The sequence below is a fragment of the Podarcis gaigeae genome, assembly GCF_964106915.1.
Source record: "Podarcis gaigeae genome assembly, chromosome: 12".
NCBI classification, from domain to species: domain Eukaryota; kingdom Metazoa; phylum Chordata; class Lepidosauria; order Squamata; family Lacertidae; genus Podarcis; species Podarcis gaigeae.
The window spans coordinates 40778879-40798321 of NC_139688.1; the positions used below are offsets into that span (position 1 = coordinate 40778879).

The following is a 19443-nucleotide window of genomic DNA, read 5'->3' on the forward strand; positions in this document are numbered from 1 at the left end:
ATGCATGAGGCCAGTGGACCCAGCTCTATTTCTCCCCATCCGCATGTTCATATCCACACATATGTCACATGAGCAGAGCTCACATAGCTGAATATTAACATTAAGATTTTAAAGCTATCAAACCACAGATATAGCTACAGAGCACGCTAAGTAAAGTTTGCATTGCTAATGAGAGGGAGTGCCTACATTGTGTGCAATCAGCAGATAACCTGGTCTGTCGATCCACATGGTCATGTTAATAATTACTTCTAATAACCCGCTTAATGTTACCCAGGACATCTCTATGCCTGTGAAACACAGCTGGTTTTCTCAGTACTCTATCTACCAGATCAATAATCAACACTGGGAATAAAGAAAGGAGCCAGCAGAGGGAACTTGCTTGTCAAAATACCTAATTATAGAAGAAAAAATAAATCCCTATAAACTCATTTTCAATACAGATGAGAACCAATGATGCAAAGCTCTTAAAAATGCATGTTCTAGATGTGCTGTCATGCATGACTCATCCCTTTATAGCTGATTTATTCAGTGTTGCTTCAGTAATTATGATAAATAATTAGGCAGTGATTTGAAATTCTACATAATAAGTTCTAGCATTTTTACATATTTTTTGTGAATCGCTGCTTCTGGTCGTATCAATGAAAAGTTTAACACTATGATAAACTGCTTCTCACACATTTGAGATAGAAATACGTATCTGTTTGAAGCCATCAAATTCAGCCAGGAAAAAAAAATCTGTCATCTATAGATAAAGCAACATAATGAGCAGCTGGTGTCTTAAATGTTCCTCTTTTTGTGAAGGCAATCAACCTCCCCACCCCTTCCGTACCTACAAAGCCACCTTAAACTCTGTAGTGTTCAACTTTTTCATATTAAAGCTCTTAGTATCTGAAGCCTTGTGATAAACCAAGCAGATGCCCTTCATGAAAATGGCGTTTTAGAGGTACTTAAATGATCATATCACTACATCATCAAAAATTATTTCCTAATTTTCACAACCACTTTCTTGTATGCTTTTAAATTATTACATTAAATGTTAACATTTTGTACTTTGGGTAACACACCTATTAATTCCCATGCTCACAACCACACCATCAACTAAATCCCAGTGTGAACACATGGAAACGGGGGGGGGGGGGATAAATTTGCGAAGCAGAAGCGTGCTTCTTGTGTTCAGCAAAATGAGGGGACAGAATGCTGGTTCTACCACTTCAAGCTGAAGTTTTTTTGGGGGGGTAGCTATTTTTGAATATCTCCTTCCATTAGAGTTACTCCCTGTAACACCAGTGCAGCAGACAAGGGGATGAACTTGAACGTTTCTCCATGATGTGCTAATACTTCAACTGCAGGGAGTTGCTTTTTTTTATTTTTATTTAATTTTTTAATTTATTTTTTTAAAAAAATAATTGCATAAGCATTACCAAATTAAGGTGACTAAGGGTCCTGCTTTACAGTGTCCTCTGTTTGAAGTGCTGTCAGAAGACAACCCTCTGTGCAAATCCATGTTCTCCTCGGTACTCTTTTCTTGCAATTACTCTTTTTGGCCATGTGCCAGTGGCCACACTAATTCCGGCATCCCTCTACCTGTAGTGACACAATAATAGCACTAGTCAAAGGTAAACGTCAACCAGTGTGGGTGCAGTCATGATCACATACATTTACTCTCCAACACTTAATTATCTTGTGCATGCCTATGCTATTTGGCTGCTTACTTCAAAGGGTTACTTACTGTAGATGCCAATTAAACGGTACGATGGGGCATATTCTGTTACACACACATGCAACAAAACATCAAAGGTATGACGACTGGATTTCGTCCAACACATCAGAATTCCCCAGAAACTGGCTCCCAAACAAGCAAATTCTATGCTTACTTGGACGGGCAAAAAATTAAGAGATTGAAATAACAATTAATGTGTCATGAATGTTTTCAAGTTTATTGTGAATTTCGGAACAAAAAGCTGCGAAGGGTAATGATCATTACATAACAGTTCCCAGTAGGATGCTTTACATGTGAAAGATCTTCCTAGAGCTAGACCAAATGCAGTAATTGGCTTTTAATGACAGCACTGCCTTTAATCATTCATGGCAAACTAATACAGTATCTTTGCCAGACATAGAACTTGCTGTATGGACTTTATTAATTTCTGTGCAACTGGGCCCTACAGGGAATATTCCTGTGAATGACTAAAGGTCTTCAGGGACCATTTACTATGTACACAGCTACTTCAGAAATGTGATTATCTAAATGGAAATATTGCTAAAAACTCATTTTTTTGGGGGGGGGAGGTCCTACTAGCACCTATGCCTATCATGATTCATACAAGGCTAATAAAATACTGTGCCGTTATTGTGATGGAAATGTAAAATACAGCCAGCGCTGAGTATTTAAACAATGATGCCTATCAATAGACCAGATGGGGTTAGTCTTCAGGGGGTTTTTTAATTGAAAAGTTTTCTAGGCAACCTTTTAGGGTCATGTCTCCACAAGACAGCTTCCAGTAGATAAAACACAATACATAAAGTAAAAAACACCACACCACCAAAATAACACAAAACACCATAAAACAATAGTAGCACCTGACAATCATTAAAAGACCTTGTCTGATTATTTCCCAACATATTATGGGGAGGAGGAAGAAGCGTATACCATACCATACCATACCATATTTATTTATAGCATCATAGACTTACTGCAAAATACAACTGAAGTAACACCCAAAATACACTTTACCATCTCCCCCAAATACACCTTAACCTCTGGGAAATTGACCACATGATATTAACCTATCCATGTTGGACTGTTCACAAGTAAATCAGTCCCAATATTACACCCCATATGAACAGCCTGTGGTGTCAGAAGTGAGACAGGCATTAGGTGGAGGCAAGGTGTGTTAGTTTCTGTTATCACTGTGCAGCTGCGTGGAGTCACAGGACTCTGTTTACATTCTAGCGACCTTGCAGTCTCACGGGATAGGAGACAGGATGTGACGTTAGTGGTTTCCTGTTTCCTTTGTTCCTTTGTTCGGTTGCTCTGCTTTCATAGAGAGAGGATGTCTTTTCTGTTCTGTGTAGTTAGAAAATAAAACTCTTTACAATGTAGCAGTGGCGTAGCGTGGGGGGTGCAGGGGGGCCGGCCGCACCGGGCACAACATCTGGGGGTTAGGGTTAGGGGGCGCAAATCCACGGGTTAGGGGGCACAAATCCACGGGTTAGGGGGCACAAATCCATGGGTTAGGGGGCGCAAATTACTTGCCTTGCCCCGGGTGCTGACAACCCACGCTACGCCACTGCAATGTAGCTTATATTGTCTCATGCTTCCCTGTGCTGGGAACTCTACTGATTGAAGAATGTGCCTTGAAGCTCTTGCTTTTCCATCACACCATTAGAGGAACAGTGAGACAAAATATTGTCTGTGACTGCAAGATCCTGGCTCTTTTCAGTGTCACTGTCATCTACTTCAGGTAGCATGAACAGAAGTGTTCGCTGACTCTGCGTTCAGCCTATATTATGAGGTGATTGGGGGTGATTCAGGTGAGGTTTCTACAGTCCAAGTTTGGATTGCGTGGTTCACAAGGCATCACAAGGTGGATCAAAGACCACCTAATTTCCTGAATCACTCTATGGACTTGGGCAGGCATAGGAAAACTTGGCTCTCCAGATGTTCTGAGACTACGATTCCCATCATTCCTGACCACTGGTCCTGTTAGCTAGGGATGATGGGAGTTGTAGTCCCAAAACATCTGGAGGGCCGAGTTTGCCTATGCCTGGACTTGGGTGTCCAAAAGAACACAGCAACTTGCCATTTTAAATAGAGTGAACAATGCATCTTGTTTTATTAAAACACACACATACACCAAAAAACAAAACAAAAAACAAACTAACCAACCTAGCTGACTAGGAAAAGGTACTAAGCTCTAGTGGAGAGGAGGGGGAGTGGAGAGAAGTAGAGGGATATTTCATTTTGATGGACAGGTCTGTGTTTTAATCACAGTGAATGATATTCCCAGGGCACTGCAATCACAGTGATTTGTAGGAGGGATGTTTGCAAAATTTAAGAGAGTAGAGACATTCTGCCTTTTCTCCCCCTATGTTCAGCTGTACAGCTTCTTGTGATTTATTTTCTCCTTTTCATACTAAGCCCTTTCTGTTTTTCAACAAACATCTGCTTTAATTGTTACTTTTTATTTCATTTGTTTTAAACTTCTTAGATTTTCCATACCTCTTTTGCTGCATGCATTTAGTTCACTTTAACTGACATTCTGAAAGGCAACAAGCTTCAACCCCTCAGAATTGGCAACCATGCTTACAACTGCATCAAATTCTGGCAGAAACCTTACACTTATACTTACACACACACACACACACACACACACACACATATCATGGCTGAATCTTAATGGAATTTGGCAGACTTAATCCACTCTGGAGGAGCTGCAAATTTGCCTGCAAATTTCATCCACTTATGTGAAGAAGCTACAGTCAGTTTTAGGTTCCCCATTATAGTAAATGTGGGAAGGACAGGGTTTTGGCTTTAACAGAAGTTCTTCAGATCCAAATAACTAATCAAACTGAAAAATCAGAGCAATTCCAAATTTATTGTTTTATTTATTTACCAAGTATTAGTAAGACAAAGGAGATGGTGTTGGACTTCCGAAGGAAGAGAGGGGAACCTGCCCTGTTGTATATTGGGGGGGGGCTGTGTGGAGAGAGTCTCCTCCTTTAAATTCCTGGGAGTTTACATTAGTGAGGATCTCACTTGGAAAATCAACATAACACAGGTGGTCAGAGAGGCCCAACAAAGACTCAACTTCCTCAGAGTCTTGCGAAAGAATAATGTTAAACAACAACTGATGAACTCCTTTTACCACAATAGAAAGTCTCCTTTCATATTGTATCACAGTGTGGTATGCTGGCCTGACATGCACAGATAGAAAGTCTCTACAGAGGGTTGTGAATACAGCACATGAGATCATGGGCTGTCCCTTGAGTCCGCTAGATAACATCGCAAGGGATCGTTGCCTTAGGAGAGCGAGAAAAATTCTTAGAGATGACTCACACCCTGGTCATCACCTCTTAAATCTTCTACCCTCGGGCAGGAGATATAGAAGTATATTCAGCTGTACCAACAGGCTAAAAAATAGCTTCTATCCGTGGGCTGTTGAATGGAAAATAACACAGCAAAATTGACTTGCAATGTAGTGTGTTGTTTGATAAGAGACTGAGTGTTTGGGCAGGGAGGGAGGCTCATTTAATTTCATTGTACACAGGTTGTACAATGACAATAAAGGTATTGTTAGTTATTTATTTATTTTCATTAATATACTGCCTTTCATCACAAGATCAGCATCACTACTGATGAAAATATAAGGTGAATCTTGTGGCTCTTGCACATTCCTTGTATTTATACAATTTTTGTATACATATATATTTTAAAGTGTGTGTGTGTGTCCAGTACCTGATACTGTGTGAACAGTATACACCTTTGAAGAAGCTGATGTTGAGTGATGTCTCCTGAAATCCTACATAACAACTTGTTTCCAAAAATATGCTCTAAAAACTATATTAGCTGCCCATTAAATGCCAAAAACGATCAGGGAGACAAATGAAATCAGGCAATATGTGGTTTCTATAAGAAGCAGAATTGGACCCAATGCTTCTAAAGTCCTATACATTCAGTTTCTTTATATATATCTCTGAACTGACATTTAAAGAAAGAAGATACTATCTCTCTTCTTAGCGAAAGAAAAAAACACACAAAACGAGATGGTTAGCAAGGGTGAATAATGAAAAGATAGCATAAGGCTTTGATTCTGTGGTTGTATCCAAGATCTGTTCAGTCACAAACTCCTAATCCATTTCAAACTCAACAAAAGTTCTCCTTCAATTAAAAACCTATTGATAACCTATTTATCTAGCAGAACCATGCCGCTTCTGTTGCAACATGTTTGCCACTCTTCAGTCTCCTTGCAATTAATAAGGTTCAATATGGTAAGGGGCTTAAATAGCATCCTTCCATTCTCTCTGCCCACTACGAAGTGGAAGCCACACAGCACCTATAACAGTTCAATCAGTCGTAAGAACATTCAGCCAAAAGGCCTAAATGGTGCCTAAAAGACTGGGCACATCTGTGAGCCATTGGGCAAGAGAGGCAAGAATGGGAAAATCCTTGGCTCTGATTGGTTCATTCTGAAGGTGATCTGAAGAGGCGGGCAGGGCTTGATCCCTATTTAAGGCAGTCTCTCCGTTTGCAGCATCATCTGACCTTCCTCCCTGTCTCCCAGTGCGCTTCAGGATCACAACTAGGGAGCAATGTAGGAATTTTTCTGAAGAAATTGCTTCATTTTGTCTGTCCTGAATCCACAGATGCCCTGGTTATTTCATTGGATGAGCCCAGGTTTCAGAATTCTGAGTGATGAATAAACATTTCTACCTGCTTTTCCAACACCATGAATCAAAGGTGGAAAAAAATGCATGGCACAAAGTCTCAAAGGTTTTGGTATACATCTGTAAGTACTCTATGTGGTGCACATGAATGGCACCACAGGGGAAATGTTGGGACGCAGAATGGATTGTATGTCCCTCACATAAAACATAGGTTTGTATTTCATATCATGGAAGCATTTCCTTCAATATTCCATTCTGAACAAGTTTCACTACTGACAATGCACTCTATTGCTCTTCCTCCTCCTCCTCTGCTCTTCCCCAAAGCATCCTTCAAATATAGTGTATTAGATCATTTTATCATGTTTTTCAATCAGCTAGAGAAGAAATCTGATTGTCCGTGCCTTGGAATTCTATGTAGCTTATGACTGAAGATGAATTGTACTTTGGTTGCCTGCACGCGAAGCCAAAGACCAGCAACAATGCAAACAAGCAAAATTTATTGTGAAACCCCAGGGATCAGTTTGCAGCATTTCTAATGCTGTTAAGAGCATACAGTTTCCTGGAGAGAAAAACTCATCTGAACTGCAAAGGAGGTTCAGTATAGCAATAAAACCATCAAGGATTTATTCAACACAAAAAATTGGACTGAACCAGCCCCCCCCCCCCCATGACCTTTTCATAATCAAACCGCAATAATAATGTAAACAGGGCGAAGAGGCTGGGGGAGCTCTGGCAAAATAAACATGTTTCTGTTTTTCTGTTTCAACATAAAACATTAGAACTGAAGATTCCTAACATGTCATACAGGCTCTGTTTGTGTAGTCTACTCTATGGTGTCAGCCTGCACTTTCCATAATTATTACTGTGTTTACAAATGCAAGGATGTGGGGTCAATCAGATCCCTTGTCTGCTACAACCAGTTAGCTAAGAATGGGTTTATAGCCTGTTGTGAAATATTTTAAAGTACAGTGGTACCTCAGGTTAAGTACTTAATTCTTTCTGGAGGTCCCTACTTAACCTGAAACTGTTCTTAACCTGAAGCACTACTTTAGCTAATGGGGCCTCCTGCTGCGCCACCGGAGCACTATTTCTGTTCTCATCCTGAAGCAAAGTTCTTAACCTGAAGCACTATTTCTGGGTTAGCGGAGTCTGTAATCTGAAGCGTCTGTAACCCGAGGTACCACTGTAGTAACATGTTAGGTTTCACTTTTGGAAAACAAAAACAAAACAGCTGCCCTCCACAGGGCAGTGTGGGAATTCGGTATATGTCCAACATATATAGGTTGTGCTTTTCAGTATAGAGAGATTTTGGAACTGGACAGGAAACTATGCTGCTCTGAGCATCCTATTATAATTCTGCAGAATGGCGCTATCAGTGTCAGTCTCAGCACAGCACACTGTCATTATATGGATCTTCCCATCCCATTCTCACCAGGCATATGCTGCTCACATATTCTCACAGGTTAGCCCAAATAACAAATCCAGAATCTACTGAACATTTACACATCCAAGAAGCTTTTTTCAAAGTAGAGTTTTAGAAAAGTAATGCACAATGGCTATGGTGCCACAAGAACTGGTATAAGCTACTGTAATTTTACTAGAATTGCCACCCAAGTTTTCAATATCCATCATATAGCTCCACTTTACTTCTTCTGTGGTTAGTGAGAACAACCCATGGTCACACTATGGTTTCATATCATGCTGTGATACGATATGAATATCGCAAGCTGAGATATCCCAAGCAGAACTGTGGCTAGTTTCAAATAGAGCCTTGCAAGGAGAAGAGAGGAAGGAAGGGGAAGTGTGTGAGCTCTAGGCTTGACACAGCTCATGCCTATATTGAAGGGACGATTGCTTACCTGTGGCCCTCAACATGCTGCTGGACTATAACTCCCATCAGCCCTAGCCAGCATGGCCAATGGTCAGAGAGGCTGGGATTTGTAGTCTAGCAACATCTTGGAAAACCATGGTTTCCTATTATGCCTGAATGTAACCATGATTTCAAGTACTCCAGACTCCAGGATCAGACTATGTTTTACCAGGGCTTTTTTTCTTTTCTTAGGTAGGCGCCATTGCCATCATAAGAGAACAAGGGAAGAATTCTTGGTGAGTTGCGGTACCTCTTTTTCTAGAAAAACAGCACTGTGTTTTACTACCATAGGTAGCTAAAAAAGTAATTTGGGGTTTTCTTTCTTTAAGTAAAGGTATGGGAGGGATCAGATTTGCAATGCAAGCAATTGGGGGGGGGGGTAATTCCTACTGGTGAAATAGGACCTTCCTCCCACCCTGACCAGGTCTCATTGTAGCAGTGGAGGAGCTTGGGGTCTCAAATGTCAACAACACGCTGGACAACACCAAAATTCACCTCCACCTCTCACACTCTATTCTAAATAATAGTTGTAGCACCCCCGAGGTTCCACGGCAGTCACACTTTCCTAATTCTGCCACTGATTGCAATGTGATGGAGGGGTATTTTTTGCAGGGAGATCAGCTTGAGAAAGATAGATTAAGCCTACCCTCCCCACATGCTGTGGCCTAGCAGTCTGAACAGGTCTTCAGATCATTCCAACTGGAGCATCTTAAATTATTGAGAAGGCACTAGCTCAGGGGTAGATCATATACGTAGCATTCAGAAGAACCCAGATTGATTATCTCACATCCAACAACCAGAAAATTACAATTAGAGAACATGCGATGTACTAAGAAATGTACAACTTGCTGTTGCATTAATGCTCCTTGAACAGCATGAACATATTGCTAATGGTGGTCAATTACTATACAAATACCCTGTAATTGCACTTGTTAAAAGCTGGACATGGTATGCTGCCATGCAGGGAGGGGCACAAAAATGAGAAATGACTGGTACACGATGCAGGTTAATTGTTAAGAAAGAAAGAGTATCTGGCTTCTCTTCTCATCGACAGCACTTACATTGATGCAAACAAGGGAAAAACCCAGATCTTCAAACCAGCATGCTGAAAGTCTCGTATTTCTATAATTATGCTTTTGCTGTCTAAGATTAATCAGGCAAGTTAATGATGCAAAAAATTACATTTATAATCCAGTCTGAATACAGCTGTACAGCAAGCTAAGATCTAAGTGCTATTAAGGTAAATGGAATTAATGGACTGTCCCTGGCAATCTTTCTATCTATCACTTACTAATTAACATTATTCTGTAAAGAATAATTTGTGGTGAGAAAAATATACAAACCCAACTAGGCCAAATTTGCAATGGACAGTGTTGTTAATGGATTGCCCTACAGGTTGGTACCAGATGGTACACTGGGTTTAGTTTGTCAGTTTACAAGAAACTGTCATCTGGGACTGAAACTGGAGAAAAACCTTTATTATGGAGGCAAGTTATCTCCCCCACAGATGAACTTGGAGATAACATCCACTTCAGCTAATAACCAAAGTGTCAAGTAGGAGATGGTGGAAAAAGTAATCTTAGATGTATGCTTGCTATAGTTGGGATCTTATCTTGTTCTCCATCACAATACTCAAGGGGAGCCTCGGGTTGTGTTGGCTTGTTCAATTTCTCCACTTTTTTGATCTCATCACTGTGGGGAGATATCAACATCTGAATCAGGATGTCCCAATTCAGGAGGTTTTAAAAGCTGACTTAATGCAGGTATTTTTCAGGCCCAAGAGCTGGTCTGGATTTTTCATAAAAGTGTTATGGGCAGCACAAAATATCAGTTTCACAGAAGAAAAACTGGTGGTGCTCAGAACACCCCCCCCAAAGAACAGGCAGAACACAACCCACAACTAAAACAGACACACACATCCCTCAAAAAAAAAAAAAAAAACCAGATACCCAAGTAAAATGCAAGTCACTAGTTTATGAAACACTGGTTTTTCTTCAGAACAGAATCCAAGATTACTGAGATTCAAACAATCCTAATAATACACAAGATACAAATCCCTCTTTAGATCAATCCTCTGTTCTTTTGCAGGCCTGGAAGATATCTCCATTCAGACATTTATGATTATCTGCATTAAGAGGAGTAGAAGTGCAGAGAAGGAATTCCAAAACCAGTGTCCCACGAGCTCCCCACTGCTTTGGTACACAGTGTTGTGTGAGCACATTGTTTCGCACAGGGGAGGGACTGTATTGCAGCCAAGGTTATTTTCATTAGACATATTTCTTCTTTTCTTCATGCATGGGAAATGGTAGCATAGAGAATAGAAACATTCCAGAGTAATTAAAATCTGAAATGAATTATTCAATTCGATTAAAAATGAAAGGAATTATTTAAATGGTTAGGCGCATTGTCTTATATTTTAGCGACACTGACTTTGCATTTAAATTTCAAATATTCGTTGAGTAGAGGCACTGTTGCAAGTTTATAAATTAAAATTCTATTTTTAAAAAAATATTAATGTACTTTTCTAACTTTATCCTTAAGTTGCCTTTGGGTAAATAAACGAGTAAAGAATCTATGATACTGCCAAAAGAGTCAAGCAAAGAAAAAAGAATTACATTGGCTTGGATTGCACGCCCTGCTAAGCAACAACATGAGAGTATTGCGCTTTTACTCCTCCACTGTCATATTGTTCCTTTATTGTGCTGTTCTAAGATGAACCATGCTTTGGCTTATTGGTTAGCCTGCAGAAAGTGTGAGTTTGGATTTGGATAACACACACAGCCAAACTATGGCTGAGCTCATTATAGCACAACAGCAAAATGGCAGAGGAGGAGCAAAACAGCTGTGCTCTCTCCTGGAGCTCGTATGGTCCCATTCACATAATAAGCCATGGTTTGGCTGCCCGTTGACACAATATAAAAGGTAAAGGGACCCCTGACCGTTAGGTCCAGTCGCGGACGACTCTGGGGTTGCAGCGCTCATCTCGCTTTATTGGCCGAGGGAGCCGGCGTGCAGCTTCTGGGTCATGTGGTCAGCATGACTAAGCCACTTCTGGTGAACCAGAGCAGCGCACGGAAATGCTGTTTACCTTCCCGCCGGAGCGGTACCTATTTATCAACTTGCACTTGACATGCTTTCGAACTGCTAGGTTGGCAGGAGCAGGGACCAAGCAACAGGAGCTCACCCTGTCGCGGGGATTTGAACCGCCTACCTTCTGATCGGCAAGTCCTAGGCTCTGTGGTTTAACCCACAGCGCCACCCGCGTCACAATATAGAGCAGTTCTTATAGCTCTGCGTAGCTTACATGACAAATAAGGGAACACACACCCCCTCAATTATTGGCACATCTTTTAATTTTGAAAAAAAAGTACGGATTCATTTATTTGGGACCTTTTTTTCTTCGTACTTTATGTGCATCTTTTAAATGAGGCATTCTGTTTATCAGCTGAATTGCCTGATTACTTTCATGCTTATTAGAATATATTCAAGGGCAAGTGCCACAGTTTATGGATTCAGAAGGTTCTGTATGCTATGTTCATTGCCTCCAGTTAGATGGACCTGTGCAGATAAGGGAACAGCTGGTTGAAGTACACAATACAGGGCAAGATGAACCAATAGGGATGAAGCTTCATAGAGAGGAGAAAAGAAGGCCTGGCTTCAATTGTCAGGAATGATGAGAATTGTAGTCCAAAGCATGTGGAAAGCACCAGGTTGGGGAAAAGGCAGCCCTGTTCTACCCTGTGGAACTAGAGCAACTACAGCCTAAGAGTCATTATCTGTCATTAGTTTTCAGCACTTTATTTCCCTATACTAGAAATATCAAGGAAATTCTAATTGGATCAATTTTACCCAACCTTCATTAAATCATAGAAACATTTCTCCAAAAGGTATGCGACCTACATAATTTTAGACTGGTTGCCTCCCAGTTTTCTTTCAGAAATAGCAGTGGATGTTCTCAACTCTGCACAGTGACATCACTTGGTGGTAATCCTGACCACCTCCTTCTGTGTAAACTTTCCCTCCCCAAAAACTGGGCTTTTGCCTATTTAATTGAAGCACGCAACAAGCATATGTTCTGCTCAAGTAACTGTGAGAAGTTCAAAGTATCATATCTAAACAGTCTGCAGTCTCTCAATGCCTTCAAGGCACCACACTCCTGGAAATGACTCTTTAATTTGAAGCCGACATAAAACTTTAATTTATTGAAAAGTGCTGCTGCTTTTTGATGGGGAGGCAATTTCTGTGTACCCAGTAGAGAATGATGTCAAGACTTAATTAAAAGCAGCAATTCACATATGAACACCGTCCCTGCTTAAATTTGTCCCGTGTTCTAGCTGCAGGAAGAAGAAAGGATGAAACACCAGTTATTGCATGCAGCACTTACACCAGGCATGGGCAAACTCCGGCCCTCCAGATGTTTGGGACTACAATTCCCATCATCCCTAGCTAACAGGACCAGTGTTAAGGGATGATGGGAATTGTAGTCCCAAACATCTGGAGGGCTGGAGTTTGCCTAGGCCTGACTTACACCATGATCAAATCCTACGGTACAGAACAAAAAGTGTCTTTTAGGTGTGAGACTTGTTCCATACTAATACTGCAACACAGCTAGACAACTGTTTCGCATCCATCTTCTCCTCTCCAGCATTTTTACAGGCCTGGGCAAGTAATCTAATTAGAACTGAGTTGCATAGAAATGTCCCAGAACGCTTTTTTTCCCCAGGGAGAGGAGAGAATGTATATATTTTTTCTTTTTGTCCCCTCTCAAGATAAAAAAAGTAAGTTTGCATAAGTAAGTTCTCTGAAAGTTCTCCATCCTCTTTTGTGTTCGATGTCACCCCCCACAGACCCCCGGCACCTTTGCATCAGGGCATCATGGAGGATCCAAAAATCGTGGCCAGCCTCCCAATGCAGTTGCTGCTGTTACCACTTGGAGCAGCAGCAATTTTAAAAACACAAAACAAAACCTTTTAAAAAAACATTTAATTTTATACCTTATGCATTTAAATTTAGATGCAAGGTCCCTGCTCCTGCCAACCTAGCAGTTCGAAAGCATGTCAAAGTGCAAGTAGATAAATAGGTACTGCTCTGGTGGGCAGGTAGACAGCGTTTCCGTGCGCTGCTCTGGTTCACCAGAGCGACTTAGTCATGCTGGCCACATGATCCGGAAGCTGTCTGCAGCCAAACACCGGCTCCCTCGGCCAGTAAAGTGTACAGGAACAAATACTGGAGAAGGATTGCCTACTATGGGAATAAGCCAAAATCTTCATCAAATATGTCTGTTTTGAGGGAGGATAATATAGTCTTGCCTTTCCTTGAAAAAGGCAGGCTCAGGCTGTGTGTGCAAAAATCATCTAGCAGACTACGTAGCATATTACGTATGTGTGTGTGGCGTCACACCACTGCTGTCGCAGTGAGATCAAACACGGGGAAAGCTTCCAATCCTTCTCGCACCATGGCACAAAGGTGTGAAATCTTTTCACCCTTCCCTGCCCTCACCACGGATGCTTTGGGTACTTGGGTCACATAAAATGTAGTAATTTCTAAGGTGGCTATTGCGGCAAAGTGATTTTTTTCTTGGCAGGGGCACCAATACAGTTCTTTGCCAAGGTACACCTTTGGTTCAAGATGTCAAAAAAATGAGCTAATTCCAGTTCACATCGACCTCTTTGCAAAATGAACTAGTTTGGTATGCATTCAGTTCCCACTCCATCCAAACGAACCTTGGCAATTTCCCTCCTCGAATTCAGAAAGTCACAGTGAGCATTGTAGGACGAGTTATGAAAAAAATACATTGACCAGTTTTAAAGCTCTAAGATGAGATCCCTAAACCCAAATTGCTTTAGCTAATAGAACAGAAGTTTTCACTGCCTAATTTCTAAGCACATAAAGATGAAAACGGTAATATTTTAGTGAAGGGGTAAAAAGACTACAGCGAGTGGAATCCAAACATTCCTTTCCTCTGATGAATGGAATCTTTCCATCAAAGGACGACTCCTGTCAGAGAAAGGGAACCTCTGAACCCAACCCTCTGTTTACACAGTTTGTGGGAGAACAGCTATCTAAAGTTAAAACCTCTCATTTGGAACTTCGTTTAAAATGTTCTATTTGTAAACATCTACTTTTGCAGCCAACAATTAATCCATATAGAGGAGCACATAAATAAAAGACAATCAGCTTCCCGCTACAATAGAAAGGCAAATATATATGTTCTAGGCAAAACTAAAGGCATGAATGTCTAGGCTGTTTTCTGCAAGAACAATAGAAATAAGAGAGAACAAAGCAGCTAATTCCTACCCAACCTCTAACTCTCAATGTTCGTACTCAACTTCCAACTCCCCAATTTGGAAAAGCAACCCCCCCCCCACCATGTCTCTTTATTCAAAATTATAAAATTGTATTTCTTCAAGAAGCATTGTTCAAGCATCTGTTTCTCTTGCCTTGCACCTTCCAAAGAAACAGCTGAAAGCCTAAAATGAGAAGTATTGCATCACTTTTTTTCTATTAAGACGAGTGTGATGCCCCTATACATATGGATTACGTAGATATTAAATCATATCCGCAAGTATCAGGAAAATATTAGCGTGGCAGAAATTAGTAGAACAATATAGACAGGACACTAATGTACTTAATTATAACTTTTTATACGAAGGAACGAACTATACATGGCACTAAATGCAGTGCTGCCAATCCCTGATTATTTAACAATAAACATATGGAGAGGAGGCTGATTTAATCAGCACACAGGGAAAGGAGGTTCTAACTCCTCTTTTCCCAGGCTGTACTGCTATTAGTCTGAATAAAGATCTCATCGTTACTTACAAGTAAGAGCCACTCTTGTGCTTTTGGGCAGAAGCTTGGCAATTTTTACTGTTTGGTTTCTGGAAGAATATCACATGAAACAAGCTACCAACTTTCAAATTCATAATTAAATCCTAATCAGATAGATATTTTCAAATACCAAATAAATACTATTAATATTCACCTGTTAAGCACAGCCAAATTTCTTAGTACAATTGCATGTCTACTGGAAAATTCTACATACCATTGCATGTCAATTATCACTGCACAGCATCTGTTAGGTAAAGGTAAAGGGACCCCTGACCATTAGGTCCAGTCGTGGCTGACTCTGGTGTTGTGGCGCTCATCTCGCTATATTGGCCGAGGGAGCCAGAGTATAGCTTCCAGGTCATGTGGCCAGCATGACTAAGCCGCTTCTAGCGAACCAGAGTAGGGCATGGAAACGCCGTTTACCTTCCCACTGGAGCAGTACCTATTTATCTACTTGCACTTTGACGTGCTTTCGAACTGCTAGGTTGGCAGAAGCAGGGACCGAGCAATGGGAGCTCACCCCGTCGTGGGGATTTGAACTGCCAACCTTCTGATTGGCAAGTCCTAGGCTCAGTGGTTTAACGCACAGCGCCACCTGCGTCCCTTCTGCTGTGTACAGGGGTGCTATAATGTACACAGAGTGCTGAGCATAACCAAGAGCTATTTCATTAGCTTCAGTGTTAGGGACAAGGCCACAGGAGCAATTCCTAAGTCTATTTCAGTTTTTTAAAGTTCTCTCCTCTTGCTATTTTGCAGCCAGTTATAATGTTATGCTTAAGGCAACAGAAAGACCCTCCCATTGGCTCCCATGAGTTTTCAGTTCTGGCTTTTCAGAGCTTCTCTCATGCTTTGACTTGTCGCTACAATATTTTAAATTAATATTTTAAAAGGTGTTGGATATCTGTTTCAAAAATAGCCAAAGTTGCTCAGAGGGAAGGCCATATACATGGAAGAGCAAGCTTTGCCAGTAGCTTAGCTATAAGCGACACTGATGAAATCAGGCAGCTGTAACCATCAGCTCTGGTATACTTAGACTTCTGGGATTATGTTTTCCAAGTCATGGGAGCGTTCCTGCAATTTGCTCTAAAACTATAACATGTAAATCCATGTCTGGATGTTACAATAAACCATAGTTTACCACCCTGATCTTCCCCATTCCAGGGGATCATGTCCTCCCCTTCTCTCTCCTCTTCTTATATAGCCATGGAGATGTTCTTTTTGGAGTTATCTCAGCTTGCTATATCAACTGAACCATAAAAGCTTATACCCAGAACAAAACCAACCAATATATATATATATATATATATATATATATATATATATATATATAGATTGCCTCAGACCACCTACCTGAACAAAAAAACCTGGTTCTTATTGACCATGATTTGGTTGAAACAAGAGAGCTTTGAATCCTGGTTTACAAGACTGCCTTGCTTCAATAAACCATAGGTAAGTGCTTAGACACGATGTGAAACAGATTAGCTCAAACTCAGAAGATTAAGCTTCTTATCACCTCTTTGCAGTTGTGCCTGCAAAGGAGGAGGAAGTGCATGTGTCTGCAGTGAGACTACACTCATTCCCATCACAATAAACCATGGTGAATAAAGCTATTAATTTATGGGAAAGCCCTTCCCAGAACCTCAACACACACAAGTCTTTCTTATGGGCAATACTTTCTTGCAGTATTATGGTTGCAGTGGCAATCTATAACTGGTGACTTATGCAAGCTACAGCTACAAAATAAAGCACGCTTAACAGTGTAATTCTCAGAATGAGGTTCCATTCAGTCCCTGGTTCAGGATTGCAGACTATGTTAATTTTGAGGAATCCCCCTACACAAAGTGGAAGATCCACACGGTAACTGGTGCTTCATATTATGGCTCCCACATGGAATCAACATGCTGAAGTTTCCAGTTGATCTCCAAATGGAAGGTTATTTTGAGGGGGTTGCTGCCATTTTTAGCATATTACGGATAAAAAGACATAAAAAACAGGGTGTATTCTCGTATCGAATTACTCTATACAGTATTATATTACTATAATATACACTACATTATATTACTATATTACTCTATATTGCTCCTCATATTTATTATTTGCAAAAATGCTTGCTTCATATATTTTTAAAATTGAAGATTAAGTACAACCATTTTATAAAATCAAAGATGATGGGAAAAGCCTATACTGTAAAAACAATATAAAATATTATTTTGCTGTTTTGCAAAACTGACATAGGCACGGCTGGTACCAGCTCTTTGGGAAGGTCTGTCTGTCTGAATAATAAAAAAAGATATTCAACAGGCTTTGAAGGGTTGCCACAGGCACTTTACCATTAGTCTTGTTTAGACCAACTGGTACTGAACACATGAGGTGCTCAGTGTTAACGACAGAGTTCAGGTCTTACCGACTACAATATTGTGATTCAAAGGAATTTCTCTTGCACATCACATGGACAAGTGGCCCTGAATATTTGCCTTTCCTTTAACCCACTGGATAAATTTATTGGCCCTTCTTGCATCGAGAGTCTATACAGTGGTACCTCTGGTTAAGAACTAAATTCGTTCCGGAGGTCCGTTCTTAACCTGAAACTGTTCTTAACCTCAGGTACCACTTTAGCTAATGGGGCCTTCCGCTGCCGCTACACTGCCACTGCGCGATTTCTGTTCTCATCCTGAAGCAAAATTCTTAACCCGAAGTACTATTTCTGGGTTAGCGGAGTCTGTAACCTGAAGCGTATGTAACCCGAGGTACCACTGTAATCCCACTATAATCCCAATGTTCCTCAGATTCTTTTGCAGCTAATTTTGTCTAATATAAGGAATGCTTCCTCTACCTATTCCAAACCATAAATTTAGGCTGTCCTGAATTTCATCAGTGCCCAAAATTATAGAGTTTTGAGGGTGAAAGAATAACATACTTTCAGCCATTCTCTTTACATATCATTAATTATTTGGTAATATAAAGATCTGATAGGTGTCACATCATCCCTGAATATGTTTTATGATTCTTTCCCTTTCGTTTCTGACCTACATTGGCCTTTTAGTTCAGCTATTCTGACACAGATTAGTGCAGCACATAAAACCTGGCCTCGGCTATTTCTTCCCACACTGAATAAATTACTCTAAAGCAGGGTATAAATATATATTAGCAGTAAATTGTCAGGAGATGATATCCTGTTAAAAAGGTAGCTTGCTCTAGAGTATTCAGTTAAAAGCCAGCATGCAGAGACTGCTAAGCTCCAGCTTCCTCTGATTATAAGCAGTGCTGCTTTCAAGAAGGCAAAAAAACTCCATTACTTATAGGACTGTAGAGACTAAGGCTGTTAAAATATCTGCAAAGTATGTCTTAACCCTAGGCTCCTCATGCAGACCAAGTGCCATCAAAGACAATGGAACAGGACCAGTAATTTCCTCTACTTCAATTGACAGATAAGCAGGTTTATTGATCGGGTGCTTGATTTCTTAATGTAGACAATACGGTAATTAATTTGAGGAATTCATTTCCACAGGAAGTTGTGATGGCCACAGCGAGCTTTAAAAAGGTTGAGACAAGTTCATGGAAAATGGGTCTGTCAATGACTATTTAATAGCTACAAATAGAACAACATTGTTCAGAGGAAGCAGACTTACTTCTCCAATCAGCAGACTTCCAAAATTAGTCCCTACCTCTTTTGAATCTTCTCTACAGAGAGCCAGCCCTGGCATTTTTTTGGACAAAACTGAGCTGCAGAACTGTGGCCAAGAGATGTGCATGTTCTTGTTCTGAAACTATATAGAAAAGGGAAGAAAAGTTGGAACACAAATTCCTGGAACTCTGAAACACAGTGAATGAAAAATAAAAATCTGTATCATGAGAATACCTGTTTCCTCCATCTAATTGTAATCTAAAGAGTTGGAAAAGGGGATGTACTTTCTGATGAAATGTTGTGCATTCATTAATAAAGCATATACATTGTATGGTATTTCCACAATCCTTTCTTCAATGATAAACTGCACACCAGTTTATTTCCTCTAATAAATCCCATTCTGTAGTTCCTTACTTGATGTACTAACTTCTAAGTCTACAAAATATTCCTTGTCTTAAAAGGATTTCATTCTCTGAAAGACACACTTTAACAAAGCTTTGTTTAGACAACAACATATGGAGGAAAAAACACATCTCTCTATGTTTCAAATGCACTTCTGGGAAAATGTTGGAAACATTCTATTTATCTCCCAGTTTGTAATGCTTGTTTGTGGAAGAGTAACTTTAATTCAAGAGTTACTCAACTCTTATTAAAGTAAAGGTAAAGGTACCCCTGCCCGTACGGGCCAGTCTTGACTCATCTCACTTAAGAGGCCAGGGGCCAGCGCTGT

At 40.4% G+C, this 19443-nt stretch overlaps 1 protein-coding gene and 1 long non-coding RNA gene across 15 annotated transcripts in view; one reads left to right on the plus strand and one right to left on the minus strand.

The window, feature by feature from the left end:
• LOC310828487 overlaps window positions 1-10820 on the plus strand; it is a 125467-nt gene extending 114647 nt beyond the window's left edge. The window contains exons 3-4 of the long non-coding RNA XR_014556956.1: window positions 8450-8493; window positions 10346-10820. This is a non-coding gene — a long non-coding RNA (uncharacterized lncRNA). The remainder of the gene's footprint in view (window positions 1-8449; window positions 8494-10345) is intronic.
• ZNF385D (zinc finger protein 385D) overlaps window positions 1-19443 on the minus strand; it is a 571924-nt gene that overhangs the window by 97770 nt on the left and 454711 nt on the right. For 9 of the 14 annotated variants that reach the window (XM_083705882.1, XM_083705891.1, XM_083705890.1 and 6 more), the window contains one exon: window positions 18718-18855. The exons of 3 other annotated variants lie outside the window; for them this stretch is intronic. In XM_083705882.1, the coding sequence (XP_083562008.1) occupies window positions 18718-18855 (138 nt within the window). The remainder of the gene's footprint in view (window positions 1-18717; window positions 18856-19443) is intronic. 2 more of the 14 variants (XM_083705894.1, XM_083705889.1) reach the window with 1 other exon arrangement.